Here is a 27,981-nt window from a genome sequence, read left to right on the forward strand (position 1 = left end):
TAGACAGATGGTTCCTGTCCATCTATCATCTGAGGCTATTGCCTCACCTTGCCCACTGGTAGGGCCAGCTCCGTCTGCTGCTCTTTTCAACCACTTCCTCTGGAAAAAGCCCACCTAAGTGTTTGAGGTTTTCAGCCTTAGTGTCTCCCCTTCTCTTGGACTCCCCCCACCGTGAAGGTGACACCAGATCTCTCCCAAGTGAGATCTGTCTCATCCCCCGTGGCTTGACGTAGCTCAGCCTCGTGAAGATGTCAGGGGCTAAGCATTTTTATATGGAAACCTCAGAGCGAGTGCCAGACCGAGGGAACAATCCGCTCCTTAGCTCTGAGGATATTTGGGGTTAAAGCGCTTCCAAGAGAAGCACATCTGCGCCGTTCCGCGGAGACCGAAGCCCATCTCGTTAAATCTTTGGAAAGCGCGGGGAGTGGGTCTGTTTATTGTCACTTGTGTGGTGGAAAAACTGTCTCTCCCGTCTCCCTGGCCCGCTCCTTCCCGCCAGGTGTATGTTGCTTGGCCTCTGGCAGCGCCTGCCTGACTGGAAAAGAGACAGCGGAGAGAACTCTCCCCCGCCTCACAGGAGAGTTGGAGGGCTCGTCGAGGGCGCGCGGGAGCGAGCCGACAAGAAGCGTGACGCTCGCGCTAGCTGAAAGGGGCGGGAATGTGGGCGAGCCTAGGGGTCAAGGCAGCCGGAGCTGCCGCCTCAGTCCGCCCGCTTCGCGGGATGAGCGGGAAGCAGCTGGCGGAGCAGCCTGGGGGCGGCGGCGGCTGCCATGAACGGACCAGGCGAGACACGGCGGACGGGAGCGGAGGAAGGAGCTGAGGTAAACAGCCTCCCCGCGCCCGGCAAACTTCGGTTTCAAGGGCGGCAGCAGCCGAGTGGTCCGGGCGGGAAGAAGCCCACAGTCGGGAAGGAGCTCTAGCCGTGTTACTTGGAAGTCCTCCCGCGTTCCTTGGGGGGCTTGTTCCCGAGTCAGTGTGTTAAGGGGACGCTTCCCGCCCCGGTCTTTGAGGGCTGCAGGTGAGCACACGGCTTGGCTCCTCTTGCTCACAGGTAGCGGGACCCAGCCTGGCTTGACTGCAGCCCGGATAGCTCCCTCGGTTAGAGCGGGGCGCTGAGAATGCCGAGGTGGCCAGTTCCATCCCGGTGTGGGGCAGCTGCGTGTTCCTGCATTGCAGGGGGTTGGGCTGGATGATCCTCGGGGTCCCTTCCAACGCGATGATTCTATGACGCTCAACTTTGCCCGAGCGCGCGTGTGAATTTAAAACATTCCCGGATGAATGGAGGTGGCCACCGGATTGCAGCCTCTTATCTGACACTAAGCTCCAGTAGTGCTGAGAGTTAGCTCAGTGGCAGAGCGAGCGCGCCCTGGGAAAAGCTGCGGGCAGGATCCCTGCATTGCAGAGGGCTGGGCTGGATGACCCTCGGGGTCCTTTCCAGCTCTGCCATTCTGTGATCTGCTTTGCATGCATGGAGAGCTTGCCAGTCAGTGCAGGCAACACTAGATGGATCAATGGTCCGGCTCGGTAAAGGCTGCTTTGTGAGAGATGCGGAACACTGTCTCTGCACATTAGTGTTGGCCACTCCTCCTGTTTCTCGTCCCCATTTCCCACCCGCAAACCCAGTTAATTTCTCTCTGCGCCCTCCAGCTTCCTTTCCCCATAACTTATTGCCATCTGTTCTTCGACAACCTCCTACGTTTCTCAACATCATGATCTTTCCATGGTTAATCGCTTTCTCATCAGCCCTATTCCTTCCCCACTGTTCATCTCACTTCTCCATTACTTAGCCTTTTCCCCAAGTTCTCCTTAACTTTTGTATAGTTACACCTTTCTTAGCACGACGCAGCCACAGGATTGCCGCAATACGATTCAGCTAGTGGATTCCGAATTCCTTACTCATTTCCCCCATCTCCTCAGAATTATGCCCCCCTTTCCTTCTTTCCCCTTTCTTTTTATCCTCCCTTTCCCCTCTCCATACTAAATGATTCCTATTGATCTTTCACTCCCTCATCAGTAACTGCCCATCGCTTTAGCCTCCAGTTATACCTATTATCTTGTGGTATGTATTAGTTTTTGAAATATTCTGAGACCTGTAAATTGCGTTTGTACTGAAGCATGTCATCCATCCATCCGCATCAGATTTCTTTCTTGAGGCTGCAATCTTGAGCCCCCTTACCTGGGAGTAAGCTCCATTGATTACACTGGGATTTACTTTTGAGAAAACTTTCACATGATTGCTCTTTTCTGGCCACATCAGTTTGGCTGGGATTGGTGCATACCTTCTAGGTAACCTGTCATGTTGGTGGAATAGCAGCTTAGAATATTGCTAAGAATATTGCTAGCATATGCTATGTGCAGTGATTGTTTTCTGGGGACATTCAAGGGTACGCAGTACTGGCACATTTCCCCACCTCCTGCAAACGTTAAAAGTGTGGCAACTTCATGGTGAGTACTGGCACATACTTTACTTTAAAGCACTGGTTATGTGCAATTCAGTGGTGCTATGTCCAGAAATAAGAATGTCTGTTGAATGGCATACCATGGAACTTCTTAATATAATGGGTGTCTTGCAACCTGATTGTGTATGTGTATGGCAAATGACACAAAACAAAGGGTGTCTTTGAAAATGATAATAGGAAAAGCTTTTGAAGCTCCTATATAGCCAGATCAAATGAGAAACAACCTACATTTCAAGAAAGGTAACCTATGTAACTCATCCACAGACTTCACAAGTGATATGTTTTATACAGAAGCAATCCCTGCATAATGACTATTTTTATGTTGCTGCTTTACTTGCCTTTAATTGTTTAAGGTTGCATGCTTGCATACTTCAACTTATGCTCCCCCGTAAGTTGAAATGCTAGAAACAAAACATTTTTTTCTCTCCTTATCAGTCAACTGTGGGCTGTAAGTTCTCTGTGCTAGGAAGTGCACCACTGCATTCAGGACAGTGCCTGATATGTTCCTGGAGAGAAATAAATGCTTAGTACTAAGTGTATTTGTATCAGAACTCTCCCACTACTGAATTGGCAAACTTGCACCTGAATTATATAATTTCCATTGATGTTGCACTCCTAATCAAAGCATGTTGAGGCTTGCATATTATAGTGATTATCTCCTGGAAGTCCTACTCTTAAACTGACCTAATCAAAGCGGAATCATGTATATTGCAATCATTATGGGCCAGAAGGGGAGCTAATTAGTCAGAATCTACTCAGCTGATTGATCTTATTATTTAAATACAGAAAGTATCAGCTCTTCACCAGCAATTTATAGCTTAAAATTCAGAAAGTTGAATAATATTACTGTATTTTGCAAGGAATTATCAGGGAGTGCATTGAATATGTAGGCTGAGAAATGAGGAAGGAATGATTGTGCAAATGGCCAGTCAACTCATCAATGAGATTCTCCTAGGTCACTTACCCTTGTTTGGAGAAACGCATGACAAAGCTCAGGTTTCTGTGTTTTCATTGTGTATTTTTTAAAAATAATAATACAGTAAATACTAAAATTGATATGTGTGTGTGTATATCTTACCGCTGATTTCATTTTTTTAAAAAATCAATCAATCAAGAATATTCCATATAGTACAGTTACCTCAAGGGGAATTTGAGAAGCAAGTTTTATAAATAAATAAGTAAATAAATTTGGCATCATTCTCACCGTTTTCCTACAACTGTAAAGCATGGTGTTTCTCCTGCATTTATATATGCTTTTGAAAATGTATATTTTGCAGTACCTACTCAGACCCCTAAATAGGCTCTAGGAGATAAATTTGGTCTACTGTGCTTTTACCTCACTTTCCCTGAAGTTTTATTGATGAATGAGGAGCAGGGTGTTGTGGTGGATGGCTTCTTTTTTAAGCAAATTCTTTTCCTGTGGGAATGGTTGCTGTGAATAGTGCTCTAATCCCCTTCATCTCTCAAGGCAGTGTATAATGTTATAGGTATTGGGTGCCAGAGTTTGTGGGTGCAAGGCACCCATGCTCCCTAGATTTAGTTAGAATTTAACAAGAGAAGGTCACAGATGTTTGATATAGCAGTGCTAAAAGACAGGCTAAATGAGTTTTTTTTTCTGATCAGGAGATAACTTGGCAGTAGAGCCATCATGTAAAATAGAAGGAAGATAATGGGTGATTAACAAAGCAGTTACTCTCTGCCAAAGAGGGGTGGAAACCTTTCTTCAACTTTATGTTAGCAGGCAGAGAAAAGAAAGGTTTTAGGATTTCAGTTTGCTTGATGTAGGCTGGGGAGAAATCCTTTCAGTCTGATAGCTGCAACAAGGAAGAGGAAGGAGGGCAAAGAGCACCATGTGGACTGACAAGGACAGGCTTTAACTAAGAGAGAGAGAGAGAGCATGGCTGATTTCCCTGTTCTTGGACCCAAGCCTGCTGTGCCTATGGGGGAAGGAAGAGACCCTCCTGGAATGTGAATGCTGTGCACTCCCTCCTTCTAAACTCAGGTTGTATATATGTGTAAATAAACCATGTATCATAAAGACACCACAGTCTCCACTGTGCCCCATAGTCCAAAAGGAAACACAAACCCTGGATAAAGTGTGCCTGCAACCCCTGGAATCTCACACCACTCGTGGAGATTGGGGTGATGTGTAACAATATAGTATGATACCTCTTGCATGGTCATTTGGTGAATGGAGGCTCTAAGAGCATCCTATGAAGGGACTGTGTAAATACAACTGTATGTATGTTATGTAGTCTACTGGAAAGGTAATGCACATGCATAAATGCAAATCATGTATATTCTCTCATTTGTTCACACCCTCATGTGTTGGATGTACACTAAGCACTGCATAAACCATGTTAAGTGTCTCCCGAGGTTGTGCTAACGTTTAAGGTGCCCTGAGGCTAGTTGAATGTTTTGCTGCAAAAGACTAACAAACTTATTGTAGCATAAGCTTTCATGGACTTAAGCCCACCTCGTGCATCTGATGAAGTGGGCTTAGGTCCACAACAACTTATGCCATAATAAATATGTTAGTCTTTAAGGAGCTACAAGACTCATTGATTGATCTGTGTGGTGGGAGAGACAGCATGGCACATTTTGTTCAGTTGCATCCACAGGAAACCGGATGATTAGAATACCTCTACTCAATTGATATGTTATATATGTTTTTGCCATGGGTAAGCAGGTTAATTAATTTTTAGGAGTTTTGAACAATGTGAATTATTCTGAAAGATTCAATAAAAAAATGTGTTCAGTATTTCAAAACATTTACTCAGCCAATAGGGTTGCCATTATGGTCTAGTTTCAGCTCCTAGATTAGCTGAATTATTTAGACCTGCAATTTTACTGCATATATTAAACAATCCACTTATGCCTCAGCCGATGTATGATAGTATTTCAATGTATTGTTTAAGGTAAGATTAAGTCCTAGTTTTATACCCCGAGAGATCATACATATAAACAAGAAATACATCAGTTTCTTGGGAGCCAATCAATCAAAGCAGAACATGCTCACATACGCTGACTCTTCAAGGAACCCTTGGCTATTCAAGATGTGTACTACAAATGCAGTAGAATGCATTGATTTGGTCACTCCAATATATCAGCACACCATTATTTATATGAAAATTGTTTTTTATTCTATTTCCCCTGTCTCTATGTTCTCAATATATGTAGGTGTTTGAGCAGCATGAGCAGCCCAAAGTTTCCCAAATACTGATTTCTGCCAACTAATAATAGATTTATTTTTCTAAAAAAAGTCTCATCCAGCTAATTTCCATGAAGACACAGTCTTGTTGAAGACACACATTAACTGTTGAACCCATTTAGTCATAATACAAGCTGGGTTCAACCATCACTATGAATAATTCAAGTATAGTTTTGAGGCTCATGGTAATTTTTTGCAAGATGAAAAGTGTGGTGAAATTCTTCTAATTATGTAGAAGAATTGTATCCCACCTTTAAAGTATTTCAGATTGTTTTCAATTTACATTTTCAACCCCTTATGATTTACTTAACATAAACTTGCAAACGCAGGGATGGATCCAGACTTGCCCTTTGAGTGCAAGGGCTTCTTCTGTTCATTGGAAAGGATGCTCAAGCTCCTGGTGGATGAAGGAGAGGTTTATGTCAATTTTGGCAACTTTCCACCTGCAGCTCTGCTCATCACTTCCCACCCTGCCCCCAAACTTCCGGAACAGATTTTTGGGAATTTCAGGGGATGCAAAGAGGAGGAAGAACTAGAACATGACCTCCCTGCTTCCTCTAACAAGTAGTGTCTTGTGGGTTGGGGATTAAACCCAAAGTCTAAGTATGATAATATTGCTAACCAGTTCCCCGACTAGTAGTAAGTCCAAGGATAATGCTACAGAGTTTAGTTTTGCCTGGATGAAAGAGAACACTGTAGACTTAGGTTATCTTTGTATTACTTATTTTATTTACAAAGGTGAACAGGTCATAGTAAAAGTAAATAAAATCATTCAGCTACTGATCTTGCATCAGAATCCCAAAGGCAGCAGTGTTTTGCCCACTTCCCCGCTTCCCTCAAAAACTACTGCTAGTCCAGCTAAGCTCACAGTTATAAACCTCGCATATCTTCCTTTGCATTCAGAGTCATACAGCAAAGACTCCTATTGGCCTCCCTGTCACTTTCCAAATTTGGAAGGATTCCCAAGACTGGAAACAAATTCCAGCCACGAAACTTCTCATTTGTGCCTGACTGATGTGTGACCAATCTTGTGAGACAAAACCATCAGACAGATGTATTCACAACGAGACAGTTAAACATATGGAAAAGTAAGATACAGTTATGTATCTATCTTCTCCATATGTTCTCGATTTTGACTTCTATTACCTGATTGCTCATTTAAATAGTGTTTTGTGAGTTGTTTTTTTAAAAAATGTCACAGATTAGGTTCAGGATAGTTTTTTCTTTTTTCTTTTTAAAGCAAGCTAAAGGTTTACTTGTATAATCAGACTCTCTGCATTAGTGAAGTGTGAATTTTGGGGGAAATGAAATTTACATTAGCTAGCATGCAAGTGGGACCTGCAACAAAATGCTGCAGCAGGGTGGACTGCCGCTGTCCAGGATTCTAGCCACTCCACTCTATTCCACCTGCCTCTGGTTTTTTGTTTTCCCTTCCAAAAGTAAGCATTTCATGGTCACTGTCCACACTTGGTTATCAGTGAATTGGTTTTAGGAAGTTCCACTATAGATTTTTACCTTAGAGAGGATGAAGATGACAACAACGATGATGATTATCAAACTTTGAGTAGTTCTTTATTGTGTATGTGGATAGGGCCCTTTTGGCCACACAAGCAACATCAACCACAGCTTGAATATCAATTTCAGCTAAATTCTTTAGTTGAAAGATGAGAGCTTTCAGATATATTGCTGTATACTTTTTGGGGAAAAAAGAAATGCCCTTTAGTAGTAAATTCTGTTCCTACTTAAGTATTTCTCAACTTTGGTTTCAAGATTTCAAATGTGACACATGCTTTGTTTACATGTGTCTCAGTTGCTGCCTCCACCCTTGCTCAGTCCTGTCTTTTTTCCCACTGTTTCATTGGCACTAGAGCCTATCTATGTGTGAACACCTAAACGTATATAATACTCCATATGTGTGACCCATGTAATTCCAAATTATGCACAGGCTCCACTGCAAATGACCAAGTGAATATGTAGAGGACAGGGCTAGTGAATACAATTTGACTTTCCTTTTTGTGCATCCCCCACCCCCCGACTGTCTGAACAGTGGGATTTACTTCAAGGTAAGTATGCATGGGCTTGCAGCCATAATTAGTTAGTTAGCTGCTCTGAAATACTGTGCCACATCACACCTCAAAAGAGTTGTGCAGATGCAATGACTATTACATAAATGTTGGAGTTTCTGCAGTGTATGTCAGCTGAGTTGAGCAATATATTGCCATTTCCTACATTTTAAATAGTTTTTTTTTAAATTTAATGTCTTACAGATGCCTGGTGTTTTCCTGATATGTTTTGAATGCTGAGTTTGCCTTTCTAACAATGAATAGTTCAAAACCATCAGCGTTGCTTGGAACTGGTGTATTCTCCAATACTACCTGTCCCACGGAAAAGAAGATCTCTGTATTTTTTTCCGTCATCTTCATGACAGTGGGGATTTTATCCAACAGCCTTGCAATAGCAATTCTCATGAAGGCGTACCAGAGGTTCAGACAGAAATCAAAAGCATCTTTTTTGCTTCTTGCTAGTGGCTTGGTTATCACAGACCTGTTGGGCCACCTCATCAACGGAACCATTGCAGTATTTGTATATGCCTCTGACAAAGACTGGATTCGATTTAACCAGTCAAATGTTCTCTGCAGCATTTTTGGCATCTGCATGGTGTTCTTTGGACTATGTCCCCTTTTTCTGGGCAGTGTGATGGCTGTTGAACGCTGCATTGGAGTCACCAAGCCGATATTTCATTCAACAAAAATGACTTCTAAACATGTAAAGATTATGTTGACTATGGTATGTCTCTTTGCCATTTTCATAGCTTTACTGCCTATACTTCAGCTAAGACCTTATCAAATCCAGGCGTCAAGGACCTGGTGTTTCTATAAAACTGAGCAAATTGAAGACTGGGAAGACAGATTTTACCTCTTACTTTTTTCATGCTTGGGTTTACTGGCCCTTGGTATTTCATTTTTGTGCAATGCTGTCACGGGGATTACACTTCTAAGAGTCAAATTTAAAAGTCAACATAGACAAGGCAGATCTCACCATTTTGAAATGATCATTCAGCTCTTGGCTATAATGTGTGTCTCTTGCATTTGCTGGAGTCCATTCCTGGTAAGAGGTTAATTATTTTGCCAGTTTTTTAACTGCATGTTTAATGTATGGTGTTCCTCATTTTTAGCCACATGTTTTATTAAAATGCATAATGGACAACAGAAATGGATGCTCCTGATATTAGAACTCACATTATTGTTTTCAGTAGCATAGTCCTAGTGGAACGCAGGTCTTTGTATTTATAAATACCATATAGTTTTCACTATGAATCTGATCTAGCCCAAATTTAGATCCCATTGTATGTGGTATTCTTTGACTAGATTGCATTTGCTATATATGTCTTCGAGATCAGTTTGTGCAATGCCTTAGGACAGGCATAGGCAAACTCTGGCCCTCCAGATGTTTTGGAACTACAATTCCTATCATCCGTAGGTAACAGGACCAGTGGTCAGGGATGATGGGAATTGTAGTCTCAAAACATCTGGAGGGCCGGAGTTTGCCTATGCCTGCCTTAGGATCTTTGATAATGTCCTTTTCCACTTATGGTAGGGTTGCCATACAGTGGTGCCTCGCAAGACGAAATTAATTCATTCCGCAAGTCTCTTCGTCTTGCGGTTTTTTCGTCTTGCGATGCACGGTTTCCCATAGGAATGCATTGAAAATCAATTAATGCGTTCCTAGGGAAACCGCCTTCAGACCAGGTCCGGGGACAGTCTGTCCCCGGACCTCTTCTGAAGGCTGGGGGGGGGGGGACAAGGGCTTTTCTTCTCCAGCATTTTAAAAAACCCTGGGACAGCGGAGGACTTCTCCGCTGTCCGGGCGATCTTAAAATGCTGGCGGGCGGCATTTTAAAATCGCCCCGGACAGCGGAGGACTTCTCCACTGTCCGGGGCGATTTAAAAGCCCCTGGGAAGGCAGGCAGGGGGGGACAAAGACTTTCGCCCCCCGCCCGCCTTCAGAAGGTGTTCCCACCCCCCCGCCCGACTTTGCAGCAGCGCTACGAAGCCCGGCGGCTGGGGCAGGTGCTCCCGCCCCCCCACCCCGCTTCGGAGCAGCGTTCCGAAGCGGGGTGGCTGGGGCAGGTGTTCCCACCCCCCGCCCGGCTTCGCAGCAGCGCTACGAAGCCCGGCGGCTGGGGCAGGTGCTCCCGCCCCCCCACCCCGCTTCGGAGCAGCGTTCCGAAGCGGGGTGGCTGGGGCAGGTGTTCCCACCCCCCGCCCGGCTTCGCAGCAGCGCTACGAAGCCCGGCGGCTGGGGCAGGTGCTCCCGCCCCCCCACCCCGCTTCGGAGCAGCGTTCCGAAGCGGGGGGGCTGGGGCAGGTGTTCCCACCCCCCCGCCCGGCTTTGGAGCACGGGGAGATCGCTTCTCCCCACCGCCCCTTGCTTCAAAAGAGGTCCGGGGGCAGCGGGAGCGCTCCCCGTGTCCCGGGGAGATTTTAAAATGCTGGGGGTCGGCAGCGAACGCTTCGCTCCCGACCCCCAGCATTTTTAAATCTCCCCGGGACACGGGGAGATTTTAAAATGCTGGGGGTCGGCAGCGAACGCTTCGCTCCCGACCCCCAGCATTTTTAAATCTCCCCGGGACACGGGGAGATTTTAAAATGCTGGGGGTCGGCAGCGAACGCTTCGCTCCCGCCCGCCAGCATTTTAAAATCGCCCAGGGCAGGCGGGGGGAAGGCAGGCGGGGGGGGGGCAAAGACTTTTGCCCTTCGCCGGCCTTCAGAAGAGGTCCTCTTCTGAAGGCCGGCTGTGGGCGAAAGTCTTTGCTCCCGACCGCCAGCATTTCCCTATGGGCTTTCGTCTTGCGATGCAAGCCCATAGGGAAATTCGTCTTGCGAAGCGCCTCCAAAACAGAAAACCCTTTCGTCTTGCGGGTTTTCCGTCTTGCGAGGCATTCGTCTTGCGGGGTACCACTGTATTTCAAAAAGTGAAAATCAGGATACAAAAGTTGTTGATCTATTTTGGCAAAATCGCAAGAAATTGGTGATTTTGAGCTGTTTTAAAGGAAAATTATCAAAAACGACATTGCAGACATGGATTGCCATATGTACGGATTTCCAGATTTTCCCATACATTTTTGCTGATTTATGCCTGGACACTTCTTCCGACTGCAGTATTCCGGGTATGCCTGGGAAATTCCAGACATATGGCAACCCTAACTTATGGTGTCTATGGTGAATAAACATGTATAATGGGGTTCAGGGGAATGGAATGGGATTGCACACATTGTCTCTGGCCAAACCTACTCATGCTCATTTGAATAGTGGGAGAAGCCATCCTCATGCAGCTGTACTTGTGTTAGGCTTCCCTTCACCTTGCTTTTTCAGTTGTATTCCAAGAGGCTGTACTACGAACTTCAAAGGAATATAGGTCGGGTGTGGGTTCTGCTGCCACAGTCTCATCCCACTGCAGTGTGTTCTCTCAAAGCAGGCAATGTCTCAAAAGGGTGTTAAAGACTAAATGTTAAACAGCTGCACAAGTCTGTGGATTGCATGCCTGCTTTATTTATTACCGCTGAGGTTTTTGGCAGAAGGAAAACTGGTAAAATACATAGGTACAACAGAAACAGTCAGTGCACATTAAATTCAACAACTTGGTTATAGGACTACATCATTGGGTAGACTAGCATCAGATCAGCAATATTTTTTTCAGATGAAAATACTGTATTTAAAGGGATCCAAGAAACAAAAGTAGCTGCGGAATGCACGAAAACATAAAGACTGATATTGCAGCAATGCAGTAAGTTAAAGTTGTGTGAATAGTTTGGTAATTCATATCACTATGACTAAAGCAGAATGCTGTAAGAATGCATAATGGGACTGGTTACAATGTTTATTTATAGAGTGCCTTCATTTACTTTTTCTTTGTATACGTATGAGTGATAGACAGATATAGGTTACATTTTACTCTTTTTTATATGTGTGAAATTTGCAATACTTTAGTGCTTTTTGGTTGTTGCAGAAATTCAGTGTTTACTAATTCATATCACATTTAGCTGTGCTTTACAGTGCTGGCGTGTCAACAAGAGCAAGACAACCATAGTCAAATCTAACTTACAAATATTCATGTTGTGTACCTGGCTTGGGAATGATATAAGCAGGATCAACATGGACGCGAAAATTAAACTGATATGAAAAAGGCCCCCTCTTATTATAGTTCAAAGCAGAAACATTTCATTAATTACAGTGTACATTCAACAAGAAATCAAAATGAAGCTAAAGCTGAGAACAAAACAATGAATGTGATGTAACAGAAGCCTGTTTTTCATTTAGCTATGCGTATTTCTCCTGGAATGCTATGGTCTGAGTTAATATGCACTAGTCACCTCTTCTTTGTCTCTTTTTTTTCTTGAACTGATTCCAATTTTTCTGAACTGATTCTGAAAAGAGACAGTAGATTCTCTTAAGGATTAGAGTTTAACCATTATATGAGACTTTTTTTTAATTAAAGTGCAATTTAGCATAATAGGATGGAGTCTGTTCAAGCAACTTCTTACACACTGGCTTTGAGTAAGGCCTCTGTGCCTCCTTTTATACGCAAAATGTGAATAGCTGTAATATATCACACAGGTTATACAAAAATAAAGCAGCTAGCCTAATTTAATGGACTTGTTTCTTTTTTTTAAAAAAAGTTTTATTCGATTTTATAAAGAGAGATACAAAGATTACAGTGGTACCTCGGGTTACATACGCTTCAGGTTACAGACTCCGCTAACCCAGAAATATTACCTCGGGTTAAGAACTTTGCTTCAGGATGAGAACAGAAATCGTGCTCTGGCGGCGCGGCGGCAGCAGGAGGCCCCATTAGCTAAAGTGGTGCTTCAGGTTAAGAACAGTTTCAGGTTAAGTATGGACCTCCGGAACAAATTAAGTACTTAACCCGAGGTACCACTGTACAAATATTTAGGGTAAGAATTAATAATTACATTATATTTACAATGTCAAACTGTTTTAGACAGACTTAAATGGGATGCTATAGATTGAGGAATCTGGAAAAACACCTTGCTTTAAAAAGACAAGCTGGAGATTAAAATTTATGACACTGTTAAATTGAAATACAATGGGCCCAAGAGGGATTCTGGAACCTCTACAGAATGGATGTGTCCAATACTCTGACTGTCTGCCATACATAACTGGCACAAAGCTTTAAAAGCTTCTATTAAATTTAACTGGATTTCCAAGTAAATGAGATGAAAGCTATGAAACCTGTTGTATACAGTTCAGTATTGTTTATCTTTCCCTTCTACTCACCCCAAAAGTGAAGACAACTGGCAACTGCATTCTTCCTTTCCCAAAAGAAATTACCATAATATTTTAGTTCCCTGTGTGTCACAACCAAAGAGGCAAGACTCAAAAAGTTTAAATGAACTGGGCTATGTTTGTTCATATATTAAACTGAAAATAGATGTAGGCAGAGAAACCAAGATGTGGGGTTTAACTAATAACAAAACCTTGCCTAGGCCCAAGGGTAGTTCTTCCTCTATTGCCTCCCCCCTTTCAGGTGAGGTCCCTCAACTCCAAGCATGGATTACAGGTTTATACAAATGTGCTCCATAACCATGGCAGCAGGTCCCACAGCTCAGAATGTGGTCCTTGAGACCACAGCCTTCCTCTGTAATAGTGCCTAAGAGTGCTCACCAAACCTTAACTACATCATAATTTCCTGCATCTACCTGCCAGTGTGGCCAATTAACTTATTTAATGACTCCCTCTGCCCGCCACTAAGTACACCCACCACATCAGTACAGAGTAGATGAAAAGAAGCCCACCAGCTCAGCCAATCAGCTGATGAGCAAAGAAAATCCTGCTTGGTTCTACAAAAGGTGACCAGCAAAAGCAAGCACTGCCTGTTGGGTGGTAGGGTGAGCGGTCTGCTGAACTGGAGGGCAGGGGTTAAATAGCCCTCACATCAATCCTGCCCCCTCCCCAGCATTGCTGCAGCATTAATCCGTATGCTGAAGCTACTTGCCAGTCCCCTTCATTTCCTGAGCGGCCGCAAAAGCTTCTCAATGCCACAACTGCTTAGGGTCACGACAGGCATGGGATTCTTCCAACCCAGGTATGAAATCACCCAAACAATTTGATTCTCCAGGGTCAAAGAGAACCAAGAGAGCTAGGAACCAAATTTCAGTGACCTATGGTGCTAGAAGTTGTGGAATTATGTACATCTTAAGCAGTTGCAGTTTTTCTTTTGGAAGCTGTTCATATATCCCGTTTTGCAAATAGTCCTTTCTGTATATATTTTAAATTAGAAGAACTGGCAGATCTGCCTTGCTATGAAATTGGGCTGGTTATTTTTCAAGGCCTGTCCTCATGTATTCACAATTAACAAATTATATTTACTGTGCATGGAGTCATGGTGATGATGACTCTTCAGTCTGCAAGGCTTATTGTGTGAACTGGTTCTTAATTTCAGTTCAATTTATTGTGATGGTGATGGACTTTAGTAATGCATGCACCTAAGCAGCTTTCTATTTAATGCTAGAATGCTTAACATTTGGGCTAGGGTGGCAGCTGTCGTCTTTACTTATTTATGGCTACAAACTACAAATCACTGCAGCTACAAACTACAAATCACATCAACTGGTTTCATTCTATTGATTTCAAAGGGGATTAAACCTATTAAGGACAAATTCTCATTTTAAGCAGTTTGAAATTCATAGTCTGTATCCTCCATGGATGGCTATGACAGGCTTATTTTGAGCACATGAAAATGATAATCTAGATTTATGCCCATAATTATTTTCACAGAAGTGAGTGGGAATACTTGTGAATGCAGACTCACACACACCTGCATAAATCTATAGAGGATTGTGATCCTATTTGTATTTTTCTTTTGGAAGTTATTATCTTGAATTGTGAGTCACATTTGCTTTATTTCAAACAACTCAAAAGGCACCACACCATTTCCCATTGCTGTATTACTTTAACTTTAGTTGGAGAGTAATGAGGTGTGTGTAGACAATGAAAATAAAAATACTGTCAAAAGTTATTGAGAATTCAGCATTACTGAACTGAAGGAGACTAGACCATATCAGAAATAGGAACTTTTATGCTGGATGATAACACACCATAACTTCAAATAATCTTCTGTCAGGAAAATAGAATTGGTGAGAGGCAAATAATTCAGTGTTTAGGAAGCAAGAACAAAGGAACCCAAGAGGAAAGAATGTCCTCTAAGTCTTTTTACAATTCCAACCGTGCACCATTGTTAGTTTTCTCTATGGGTATAACTGCATGCAGGAATATTTTGGTGATATGCAAATTACTTGAGTAACAAGGTTCGTTTAGGTTTTTTCCTACTTCTAAGTACGCAGTTACTTTGCAAGTTGCTCCTCCTAGGGCGGGATTTGCTGACTTTTCTTGATGGGTTCATGAGCAAAGTAGCTGATACAGTTACTGAGTCTAGGTGCAGGGAGATCTGCAGAAATAATCATTATTCAGTTTTCCTGTATTGCACTTTTTTAACATGTCTGTGGAGCTCATTGGAAATCAGCATCAGCACAGTTGGTGGGATGTAGTGTGTGTGGAAAGGGGAGAAGTGAAATTAGTAGTGCTTGATCCACTCTCTTTAAAAAGCAGTCCATGCACCTGCTGTCTTAAGTGGATTGGTTTGGGGCCATATTTTTCTGAAGTTATAGGATTATCCCTGGATTGGGGAAGTTGAATTTAAAGCTTGATAGGAGCTGTTTGAGGGGGATGTCACATGGACGACACTACTTAAAAGGGAAACACAAATACACAGTAAACCCAGGTGTAGACAAACCCTTAGAGGCTTCACATAGGAACACAAGATGCTAGCACTAGCTCAGTGCTGTTAACACTGACAGGCAGCAGTTCTTCAGGCTTCACAGAGTTTACTAAGCTAAGATAGAAATAGGGTCACTTAAGAGCTATCTATAAAAAGGAATTGTACCATTAACCAAACCACTTAAAAGGAACAGGAACCTCTTTGGCAGCCCTGAGTCTGTTGATATACAAAAGGGACTTGTATTAAATGATAGGTTTATTTTTATTTTTTACCCCCTTGGAACCTGGTTTGTTCTACTTATTTTCTCTCACCTTCCTTATATAGGTACCTTTTCTTGACAACATGACACACATGGGTTGAACTCATGAACATAGCCTTTTTCCTACCCTGGGAGAATGGGTGCGGCAAGGCCAAGCAGGATTGCAATCTTGCCTTTAGCACACATTGGTTGGTGGTTTTGTACAATGAAGGTTATTGAATCAAACTAACGTCTATAATAAATAATGTAATCTCCAATGATAAGAAATAGAACCTGGTGAAGCTTGCACATTACAATATTAGACAAGCCAGAAAGATCTGGGTTCTATATTTGTTTTTGCTTTTCTGTTAATGTTGACATGCTAATGTGACAATAATGTCAATGCTGATAAAACTTTTTTTTTTTGAAAGGGGAATCAAGATTTAAAGCTGAAAGTCTAAATTTGCTTACTTTTGGGGTCTTCTGCCGCTGGCCAGTTTATTAGGGGTGCATAGCAGAATTGAAAATGTACCTAGCAGTAGTCTTCAGCTGCTTAGAATGAGCACAGCAGTGATGTTTTCAATACTTTCTCCTTAACTACAAGGGTATTAGACATTCATTATGATTTTCAAATTAAAAGCAAAGTTCAATGAACTCCAAACAGATGTCTTCCGGCTAAGATATTTTTTAAAAATGCTTTGTATACCATCATGTTGTCTGGCAACTTCAAATCTGCGCATCTAGGTTTTAAAACAAAACAGAAATGAATTTGCAAACAATGTTATATGAGCTAATTGTCAAATGTTGTTACTCTTATTTAATATTTCGGTATTCTTTCTTTTGACTGTGAAGTCATTGGGAATGACATTTGTTTTTAATATGCTATCTGTGTAGGATAAGAGTAAAATGGGGTTTCAGCTGAAGGATTCATTTAAAGTAGAGGTCCTAAGCAAGTCTTATATGGATGTTTTGTTGAAATCAGAAGGTCTCCCCAGTAAATGTGTGTTAGGTATATTTTATGTTGATTCATTTCCAGTTATGGGATTGTTGTATTTGTCCATGTAAACCATCCTGCAATCACTGCTGGCCATCAGTTGAAGGAAATGTAGTGACATACCCACTCAAAGAGGTCCATTAATTGGGATTTGTGCATGTGTTTGGTGGCTTAGTGCTTGGAACTGGACTTCATATCTTGTCATGTAATCCTGAAAGGTTCTCTTCCAGATTTCTTATATGAGCTGATTTATTTCCTTGTGTTATTTTGAAATGTCACATGCAGAATTCCATAATGTTTATAATAGTACTGTTTTGTTATCTAAACAGCCCTGTTCCTATTTTATTTCTCTTTCCCACTGATCTGTTAAAAGCAGTTTTATTTCACGATATGGTTCCATCTGACTCATTTTTTGGGGGAACTAATACCTCCATTTGTAGGAAGACTGGAGAGCTCGTTGACTAATACTTTAGTGTTTTGGTGTTTTTTCATGGGAGATATTCCTGTAACAAAGTTAAGAGAATGAAAATGCCCTGAAGTCACAAGAAATGGAGATTTCTATTTCTTTTGAATTCTGTGTAGAAAATATAATCAGAAGAAGAAGAAGAAACCTTCTCATTACAAGTCTTTTCTTACTTTGTTATTTTGAAGTGTCCCAAGAGCTCTTGTGCATCAGCAGTTATTTAGTTGGGATTGCAGAGAGAGAAAGAGAGAGAGAGAGACAGAATAATATGGTGGTGGAATGGAAAAGAATGCATTTGAGGAAAGATCTTATTCAACTATTCAACATTGCTCTTTTGTGAGAGGACCTATTTTTAAAAAGGGAAAAACCCATTAATTTGAGATGAGAAAACCCCAAAAGTAATTACTACTATCATTTCTACTATGTGGTTTAGATTAATATTTCTAACAAAATCCTAATTATGTGCTGCCTATTAGGAAGTGAACTTTATTTCTGACCAAAGGAGGGAATCTTTTATGTCAAAACTCTGCAGGGTCTGACACTTTCTACTTGTGGTTTTCAAAGATTACTATCACTCATGTTCTCTTATTACTTTTTCACGCCTTGTTTCTTCCCAACTTTTTAGAAAAAGAGAAATGGTCCCATTTGTTGTTATTAATAATTCCTAGTCTCACTGGAAAGTGAAGATAAATTGTACTTGAATACATTTCCTAACAGAAGGAGAATTTCTTTACAATTCTTAATAATGGATAATTTGGCATTAGTTATGGAATATTATTTTATTTTTTGTATGGTCCTGTCTTGTCAATATCTGATGGCTTTGGACTAGTAATAATTGTAAATCAGGTGACTTACTAGTTCACCCCTCCTCCTCTTCTTAAACTACAAATGACTGTGGATAGGTAGACAGCTCCAACAGTTGTGGACTAATGACCTTTGTAGTCCTATTTATATGCAATTTCCTTCCAAAATTTTGTTTTTTGGGTAGAATAAAATTGCGCAATGAAGAATACTTGGGAATTCATGGGCTTAATTGAAATTTATGGACCTAACTTAGTTCATTATTTTATTATTTTCAATAGATCAGCTGTGAGTAGAATTTAGTTGGACATCACCCAATATATCCCACTGAAACCTATGAGATTTAAATGTGCTTAACTTTAGCTGGTATCCTAGGGGTGTGGTTCAAACCCCTCTGTGCTGGATTTGGAGGTATCCCTCTGCCCAACCTTGCTGGTCCCTGCCTGCAAAGTGAAGTTGGCATTATTCTACTGATGCGAAACACCACACCCACCCACATTATGTTCACTGAACATGTGGGTGGGCAGAAATGCTGCTGCTGGGATGCCTAATGTGCCAGTCAGTGGAAAGACCTAACACAACACATTCTGGGTGGGGGGATTGGCTGAGCTGAGCTGGGGTTCATTGGATCCTGAGCTCGACCCCACTGCCATAATTTTTGCTCTGCTAGTTTATTGCTCTGCTAGGTAGGATTGCACCCTAAATAAGTGTTACCTGATGGGCATAGATATTCCACTAGTGCCAAAGAATTCATGCCCTGGCTCATGGGATGTCTCAGTCTCTGAAATGAAGGTTAAGATGTTGTCTGAGTAGGTTTAATTTTTTTCCTAGACCAAACTTTCTTTCACCAGCTTGTGTAATCTGAAAGAATGTAAATTGGATATTTTATACTATTTCTCCTCAGAGAGTAGAAATGTTAAATTATGCTATTTTTAATGAGACAATTAAAATGCTAACTATATTCCCACCAGTAATTTTAGATAGCCAATGGAGCAAAATAGTTGATTTTACTGCGAGTGCCTACATGAGGAATAAATAAAATTGCACATTATTTTTTGCACTTCCCAGTTATAAATTTACCAGCATGCTACAGCTGGCCTATATACAACTGAAAGTTTACCAGTAGAAATATATTATTACTGTAATTTCTTGTCATTGCTAGTTAGCTCTCCCTGCACTAGGAAGTAAAAACTGAATGGAAGAAACATGAGTAACATACTGTTTATACGAGTTATGTGTATTTGTTGCACTAAGGCATGCCTCTGGTGGGAAGACACATGACTTATTCCTATCTATGAATATTTGGAGCATCTATATTTGGGATAGTGGGAAACGAGAAGTCCAGTTTTGGACAATATTGTAGCCTTAGTTCTGGGCATTGCAAATTAGCCATTAGCCGAAAGGGTTGTAAGGACTCTTATCTCTTGTTAGCTTTTCCTTCCAGGTTGAGAGCTTCCAGATTATTTTGTTTGTTCGTTCATGTGCTCACCAAAATGACTTTAAATTATGAAGACTAGGGTAGTCGGATTTTGCTTTACTGTTCCAGTTGTGCTTTCTTATAATTAACCTTCCTGGTTAATTGAAGGCTTCCAGGCTTTGTTATAGTGTTATCTGAAGGGAAGAGGGAAGGGGCTGTGTGTATGCAGGCACAAGGTTGCTCATATTTTGGATGATACTACTTAGTATCAAATAGTGTAGAAAAACACTAAGGCTACTTAGTGTTTTTCTGTACAATTTGAGTCTATTCTTGTGCCACTAAGCTACACTGTAATAAGCTACTGGACACAGGAGTAAAGAAGTAAGACACAAGGAATGAGTTTGAAATGCAGTGGTACCTTGTGTTACGTACTTAATCTGTTCCGGAGGTCCGTTCGTAACTGGAAACCGCTCATAACATGAGGCGTGCTTTCACTAATGGTGCCTCCCGCTGCTGCTATGCTGCTGGAGTGTGACTTCCACTCGCATCCCAGGGCAAAGTTCGCAACAAGGGGCATCTACTTTTGGGTTAGTGGAGCGCATAATCCGAAGCATTCGTAAGGGGGATGGTACATAACACAAGGCACCACTGTATGGTGTAGGAGTTAGTGTCCAATTAGAACTTGGGAGACTAGGGTTCAAATATGCACTCAGCCATGAAGCTCACTGCCCCTCAAACTAATCTGAGAGTTTTATCCCTACAGAGTTGTTGTGGGAATTAAATGGGATTTGGGAGAACCATGTACTGTATTCCACCTTGAGCTCTTTGGAGAAAAAGGCGTGATATAAATCCAGCCATACCTTGGTTCTCGAACAGAACGTATTACGGGAGTCTGTTTTACTCCAGGAACTGTTTGAAAACCAAGGTGCAGCTTCTGATTGGTTGCAGGAGCGTCCTGCAGCCAATCAGAAGCTGCGGAAGTCACATTGGACATTCATAAATGGTTCGAAATTGTTCGAAAACCAGAACACTCACTTCCAGGTTTCGATCATCAGGAGCCAAGGCATTTGAGATCCAAGGTACAACTGTACAATGAATAGGTAGGACCACATTTTATTTAAACTACATCTACAGCAGAAATGAGAGGTCCGGCGGGTGGCAACATGAGATTGGGCCTTTTCTACAGTGGCTCCCCATCTGTGGTATGCTCTTCCCAGAGAGGTTTGGTTGGTGTCTTCATTATATGTCTTCAGGTGCAGGCGAAAATGTTTCTGTATAACCAGGTCTTATCTGATTAACATTCAATGTCATTTTAAATGTGTTTGTGAGAGGGTGTGGGAGCTATTGGTTTGGTTTTTGTCTTTTTATGTTCTCATTTTGTATTTTTATGTTGTGATCTTCAAATGAAGGGCAGTATACAGATTTAATAAATAAACAAAGAGAAGATTGGGAACCTAACTTAATTTCAACCTTGGTGAGCCAAGCTGTGCCCTTCTAAGGCATATGCTATATCATAGACCCAAAACCTTATGGTGAATAGGGAGCCTTTCCTGTCCCACCCCCTCCTGGATCCCACAACTCTGGGCAGGTGTGCCAGATTAGTCTCAATAACATTCCATTTCCAGGCTAAGGGCCTCAAAACCCAAAGCAACTTGTCTCTGAAAATGCCCTTCACTTTCAAAGGTGCATAAGGGTGCTCACATGCCACACCTCACCACAGCCTTTCCTGCATCTGCCTGCCAACCATGTGACCAACTTAACCATGAAACCAACTTAACCAAACCAACCTATTGGGTTGGGGCAACTGGCTATCATATTTTAACATGTTTTAAATGGTTGTAATTTTGGTCCCTCTGTTTTGTTTTTGTTGGGTTTGGTTTGGTTAAATGTTTAGTTGGTGTTGGTGGTTATTTTAATTTGGGTATAACTGTGAATGTCTTCTTCTTCTTCTCCTTCTTCTTCTCCTCTATTAATTTATTGGTTTATTTATAATCTGTATAAGATATTCTGTTTTTTAATGTTTGATGTTTTATTACGTTTTTATATATGCTGTAAGCTACCCAGAGTGGCTGGAGAAACTTAGATAGGTTGGATTAATTTTTTAAAACAACAACAAAAACAACAACAATAATAATTCAACCTAAACACCAACCCCCTCTGAACCTAATACAGACTAGGTGAAAAAACCTGCTTACCTGTGGAGGGTTGCAAAACACTCCTACTCAGCTACAAAGTGACTGGCTATCTTCAGTGCTATTTTTCTAGAAAAAGAGGTGCTGGAACTCACCATGAACACCTCCTTTGTTCTCTTAGAATGGCAATGGCGCCCACCTGAGAGGTTCTGGCTGAAAATAAAGCACTGGTTATCCTATATTAAAAAAGAGGATGCGTTGGGTAAGACAAATGTCCCAAAGAGGCAATTTAGGGGCCTGGTCAAAGCTTATAAAGCCAATGATCCCCGCCCCCAGACGATAGTCTCTCCATCCAGAAAAATGCTCCCAGACACAGAGTTTCACAGCTGGCAGGAGTGGACTTAGATAATTACATACTATCTGTATGGCAGTGCCAGAAAACATGAGCTGATCCATAAGAACATGCATATGGAATCATGGTTTGGATGTGATGCCTATTCAAAGCTACTCTCAAGTATGGGGCAACACATTCGGGGTGTTTTATGCACTGACTTCTGAACTTTCATGACTAAACAGGATGTGGACATAGACGTGTGCATACTCTAAGGAATGATTTGTAGTTTGCCTTGCAGTCTTTTTGGAAATCTCAACTTTGCACTCTCACAAATCTGGCAGTCAGCTCAGAGCCATCACGTCAAACTGATTCACTGCGCTAGCATCTTGATGAAACTTGCACACAGATTTGCCAGCTATTTTCCCTTGGTCTCAATCAGTCCTTATTGCCTAAGACTAAACATAAATATTTTTCTCAGATGCAATGCTTCAATGATTTAAGCAGTTATACCCTAATGAAATTATAACTCTTAACTCTAAAGGCCCTGCTATTTCGTTGCATTTAGTAGAAGTAATGGGATTTCAAAGCCAATAGCCTGTGTTTATCTGTTTGTCTTTTTTTCAAACTGATTTTGATCTGATGTGATCAAAGCTGGTGTGTGCCTAATCTAACTGTTCTGCATGGACTGTAGCTGAAGTTAGTCATGATGAGCTGCTTTTAAAACTAATGGAATAAGCTAATCATGATTAATGGGATTCTAGATGGATTGGGCTAATTTAAGTGCCCAGAAAAGTTATTCAAAGCAGGCTTTCAATTTTCAAATAGTTATATGGATTTTAATTTGAATCCCATCTCCTTATTCTTTTGAAATCCACCTGGATAGATCTCTACATCACTTCATTGTGTTCCAAGGATTTGAGTTACTCAGCCATGAACTATAAATGTGTTCTGACTCATTATCTTTTTGTGCCACTGCAGGCATTGGTTATGGGAAAATATATTGCTGATGGGGGACTTTGCAAACATAGCCTTGTTTTCCTTTCTCTCTAAGCACCTTCTTGAACATTCTTACATTGGTAGGAGAGAATATTAAATGGCTTCACCACATGAGAAGAGTTGATTTAAGAGAGTTTTGCATTTGTCAATGGCTAGAAAAAAAATCATCACTTTTGTAATTTACTTTGGGAATTGCTTTCTAATGCTATGAATTTATTGATTGTAGTAATAGTACATCAACCCATTTTCTGTTCCCACTTAAATGCATTGGTCCTCAGCAACTAATTTATTTTTTTGAAAGATGTGGCATCAACACCTGGCACCATGGCAAGGTCCCCTGGAATTGATAGGTGTCTTGGCACATCTGTGCTCAGTGACAAACACAGAACACCCAATGTAGGTGTCACTGAGGGGACTTTAATGTGGCCACTTGGCACTACCCACAATTCTTGTCAGATAAGACCATGGCAATGGAGCTCATCATTTGAGAAGAGCCAAACATAATAATAGTAATAATAATAATAATAATAATAATAATAATAATAATAATAATAATAATAATAAATTTATTATTTGTACCCTCCCATCTGGCTGGGTTTCCCCAGCCACTCTGGACAGCTTCCAACAAAGATTAAAAATACATTAAAATGTCACACATTAAAAACTTCCCTGAACAGGGCTGCCTTCAGATGTCTTCTAAATGTCAGGTAGTTGTTTATCTCTTTGACATCTGATGGGAGGGCATTCCACAGGGCGGGCGCCACTACCGAGAAGGCCCTCTGCCTGGTTCCCTGTAGCTTTGCTTCTCGCAATGAGGGAACCACCAGAAGGCCCTTGGTGCTGGACCTCAGTGTCTGTGCAGAACGATGGGGGTGGAGCCGCTCCCTCAGCTATACTGGGCCGAGGCCGTTTACGGCATATATTAATATGCCTTTCCTAATAATCATAGGATGCAAATTAGTACAAATCTATTTTCTTCAGCACTAATGGAATGGAAACATAATTCAATTAAAAGAGACTATTATTACTGGTGTAATTTTAATTTAAAATTCTTGGATTTCAGGGCAAAAAGCATGTTGCTTTTTAAGATAATCAGAACATACCTGAACCCATGTCCAAGAGAAGCATTAAACATGATATATTGAATTCCAATTAATTCTAAATGGTTGAACACATAAGATTCCTCACTTTAATGGAAACAGATGAATTTTAAGATTAGTTGACTAAACAAGGAGTTGAGTGGTTCACGGGAAGGTTATAAATCTTTATGCAATAAATAAATCAGCTTCTGCTTCTTTATGTGACATCTCAAATCACAAATCTTCATCTGGAGCCATATTAGGATGTAACAGATTCTCATGTACACAGATGGTTATACATAGAATGGAATGCCTAGCCATTCCTATATTACGTTGGCAATATCTGTTCAGGATATCATTTCAAATGATATCATTTTTGAATTGTATACTAATTTTAACTCTTAGTAAGAGTAATTAGGTTTTGCATGATTAAGTACTAATTGGTAAAATGAGGTTTGTAGCATGGAATTTTGAGTAAATAAAATGGGAAATGCTCCACTAAGAAAGGTAGCATGCAGAAATCAAAGGAGTTAGTGAATTTTAGGTGGGTCAAAGAAGGTACCTAGTAGATGCAGGTTTGGAGAAAAGCAGGTTTGGGGAAACTGGGAAAGCTGTTTATGCTAGCACACAGCTTGGTCCTTTCTCTAATGCCAGTACCCAGCCAACCTCCTCCCATTCTGCCTAATTCTCTGGCCTATTTCTGTTTGCATCCAAAACTCATTGGTATGTGATTGTTCACTCCTTTAACATCATGCTTTTCCATCCCTCCACCAACTTCCAGGAAGATCTAGTGAGTTTATTTATTTTGTTTCGACCTGTTTGTATTCCACCTAACTCATTAGTTTTCAGATATTCAGCAGTTTTCATTATTCTGAAAGCAAATTATAACAAAGTCTTTAGAATGAAAGATGACTAATACGGCTATATTAGATGATGTGTTCTGATATCTAATAGAATTTATTTCCATTTGCAGGTGACCATGGCCAATATTGGAATAAATGAAAATCATTCCCAGGAATCCTGTGAAACAATCCTATTCGCTCTCCGAATGGCGACGTGGAATCAAATTTTAGATCCATGGGTATACATTCTCCTGAGAAAAGCTGTTCTTAAAAAACTCTACAAGATTGCCAGGAGATTTTGTGGTGTGCATTTTATTAACTTGCATACATGGGAACTTAGCTCCATTAAAAATTCTTTGAAAGTTGCTGCAGTTTCTGATTCACCAAGCAGTTCCAAGAAAACGAATCAGCAGCTACTCAGTTCAGCAGTGCAATAAAATGAAGCACGTAGAACGATGAAATGAATGGGCAATGGTAGTTAAGCTGCTCAAAAATTGGTACAGTGTGAATGGGCTGGGGTTTTTTCACCTCTTCAAAACAGGAAAGCTGGCCCATTTCTGGAAATGTAACAATATGGAGCTGCTGGTTACCTTCCAAAGACTGCTATTTATGTGACCGGCCCATCAAACCTGGGGCTGAAGACTTGTGACTCTATAACATAACAGAACGTTAAGCATATAAGATGATGCTGGCAGCTTTGGAAATACTTTTGAATGAAAGAATATTGTTCAATGTTCTTAGAAAAAAGAAAAGAAGCAAACAAACACCTTATTGTTGAAAGTGGCAATGAATTTGTTTGTTAAGCGTAACTCTGAAGATGCACCTTGCCTTGCAAGTATAACTGTTCCACATTTTCTTGAAAATGTAGCACTCAAATCTGAAACACATGCGTTGTAGAAGGTCAATTTCTTCAGGAAGGGACTCAAGACCTTGCAAGCTGAACTTCTCACAACTTAAAAAAAGAAGTCCACAGATAAAAAGAGCTAGAAACAAACCTACAAGAGTCGATACACTTATTTAACTGTTACAATCCAGGAAATCTACCCTGCTACGTTAAAGGCTAATAATTCACCAGATATTACAGCACATTTACCTTTCAATTATAACCACGTGATTATGAAAACAACTTCTTAAGTATGGTGAAACTTCAAAAATGTATTTACATATTAAAAAAACACCACTTGTGACATATGTGCCAAATGTTAATTTTGATCATTCAAACTGAGGTCAGAATCAAGTATGTAGCAATATTCAGGTGTGGGTTGATGTTTCTTAAAAAAACAAAAAGTGGTTGATACAAATATGAGAATTGCAACACACTTGGGTTGAGCTAAAATAGTAATAATTGTAGCACAGAATTATGCAGATTGAATTTAAAAGAAAATAGTGGTGCAGAGCATACTGAGCTTGGCAAATTCTTTGATTAGCCAATGTTTCAGCAAGAGGTTGGAAGAGAAACTAGATAGGATGAAGGGAGTGTGGTTTCCATTCCATAAGCAAAACATTTTACAGAGACTTGGGAAGGGCTTTATTAAGAATGTAATAACCTGTCTGCTTAATAATCAGCCTTAAATTTCTGAGATCTAGTATCATATTGTTTAAGATACCAGGCCCATGCAGTACTGCATAAATATTTCAAGCCCCATAACATTCCTAGGATCTCAGGCAACTAAGTGCCTAGGTTTTTTCCTGCCTTGTATATGCTTTCACAGTTTTGTTTGTTTTTTAATGGAAAAAGAGTAGTGATGGGTAAAGCAGAGATGTTAAATCTGTTCCCACCATTTGTCTGTAAGCAAAAGTAATTTGTGAGTAGAATACTCAGAAACATTTGTGGGTATTCCTACAGAAGTCACAAGCCAGGCCTGTCATAGCTTCTCTCTCTCTCTCCTTTTTTGTAAAAGAAAAAGAAAATATGCCTGAAATAGTACCACTTGATGCTACTGCTGCTATCACTATTACTCCTCCTGCTCTTGAACCTTGCACAGTGCTGTACAGAAATAGCATCCTGCAAAAGGCTTATAGACTACACTAGACAAACGAAACGAGTTTTGCAGAGCTTAGGGCCAAACAATTTAAGACTTGTAATATCAAATGGAGCCCACCAACCATTTATTGTGTCCTTGTCAGGTGACTTCCTGTTTTTGTATCCAAACAGGCAGCATAACTGATGTGACCAGGAGCTTTAATTACCTTTTATCTCTGAATGTTGGTGGGTTGTATTTGCTCTGGTTAGACACCTGCCTTGGTGGCTCCTACAAGTTGTGCAGGCATAGTAAAGATGGAGTGACAGGGTTAATAGAAGGTGGAGAAAATAGCATTTTGTAAAAAAAACACACCCATTGAATTGTCATATGAAAGGGTCATTAGCACTTCTATCACAGGCCCTGGGACACACTAGGCTTTATTTTTTGATAGATTACAATAGGGCCTTAATACCAAATCAATGCTAGCACTCTGTATGGTGCCACTGAAATAACTCGGTGAGTCAAATGTAAAATTGGACATTTTTTTGTACAGGTCACAATGTCGGCATTTAATAACTTCCTTCAGTTTTTCATCCTTCTGGGCAAAAAGTTTGCTTCAATGACAGCAGACTGATGTTCAACCATACAATTGTAGAAATGCTTGACTAACAACAAAAAAAGGAGCATTATTTTGTCATGTGAATAAATGTTATGTAGATATTTTTCTTTGTGGCTAATGGTTTTTTAAAAAAATGTATGTATATTTGTTTTCTTCTATGTATTGATACAGAATGAATGTAAGATGCAGTGCCTCATTTAAACTTATTGCCATGTGACTAGAGCAGTGATTCTTTTGGAGTGGTTCTCAAGTGCTGAGAAAAGTCTGTGCTGTGAAAGTCATAAGTATTAGAAACAGTCTGGGTAGCTTGTATGGTTTACAGATTTAAAGTTGTTCACTATGTGCTTGTAAATAAAGTTTGCTTCTTTTGAAGCTTTGTCTTAGACAAAAAAAGAGAGAGTAGTATTTAATTTATGTACCGTTTCACATTTCAAGAGAACTCTCTAAGCATTCTACAAAATCACTATAAGAAATACAATACAGCTTTCACATTCAAAACCATACTACTACCAGCCACCACCACCATTTTACATTTTCAGTAATGTAACTAAATGCATTTAAACACACCATTTTCCTGTGTGTTCCTATGTATCTAGGTAGAATGCTATCTCATCTGTCACTGAAATTTGTTTCT

The 27,981-nt window shown here is 40.8% G+C and overlaps 1 protein-coding gene across 2 annotated transcripts; it reads left to right on the top strand.

The window, feature by feature from the left end:
- Positions 1-323: 323 nt before the first annotated feature.
- On the top strand, positions 324-27,747 carry PTGFR (prostaglandin F receptor). Of its 2 annotated transcripts, none has more exons than XM_081193859.1 (3): positions 324-821; positions 7,938-8,778; positions 24,896-27,746. In XM_081193859.1, exons 2-3 carry the CDS (start codon positions 7,990-7,992, stop codon positions 25,199-25,201), a joined length of 1,095 nt encoding a protein of 364 aa, XP_081049985.1. In that variant the 5' UTR covers positions 324-821; positions 7,938-7,989; the 3' UTR covers positions 25,202-27,746. The 2 variants fall into 2 exon arrangements, with proteins under 2 accessions (XP_081049985.1, XP_081049986.1); XM_081193860.1 differs by lacking the exon at positions 324-821 and adding an exon at positions 861-1,018 and having other exon boundaries at positions 24,896-27,747.
- The last annotated feature ends 234 nt before the right edge of the window (positions 27,748-27,981 follow it).

Source organism: Podarcis bocagei, assembly GCF_964188305.1.
Source record: "Podarcis bocagei genome assembly, chromosome: 5".
In the NCBI taxonomy this organism is placed as follows: domain Eukaryota; kingdom Metazoa; phylum Chordata; class Lepidosauria; order Squamata; family Lacertidae; genus Podarcis; species Podarcis bocagei.

Coding starts and splice junctions, on each gene's coding strand:
- PTGFR (XM_081193859.1), top strand. CDS start 7,990: ATGAATAGTTCAAAACCATCAGCGTTGCTTGGAACTGGTGTATTCTCC. Junction 8,779..24,895: donor TTTGCTGGAGTCCATTCCTG/GTAAGAGGTTAA, acceptor TTCCATTTGCAG/GTGACCATGGCCAATATTGG.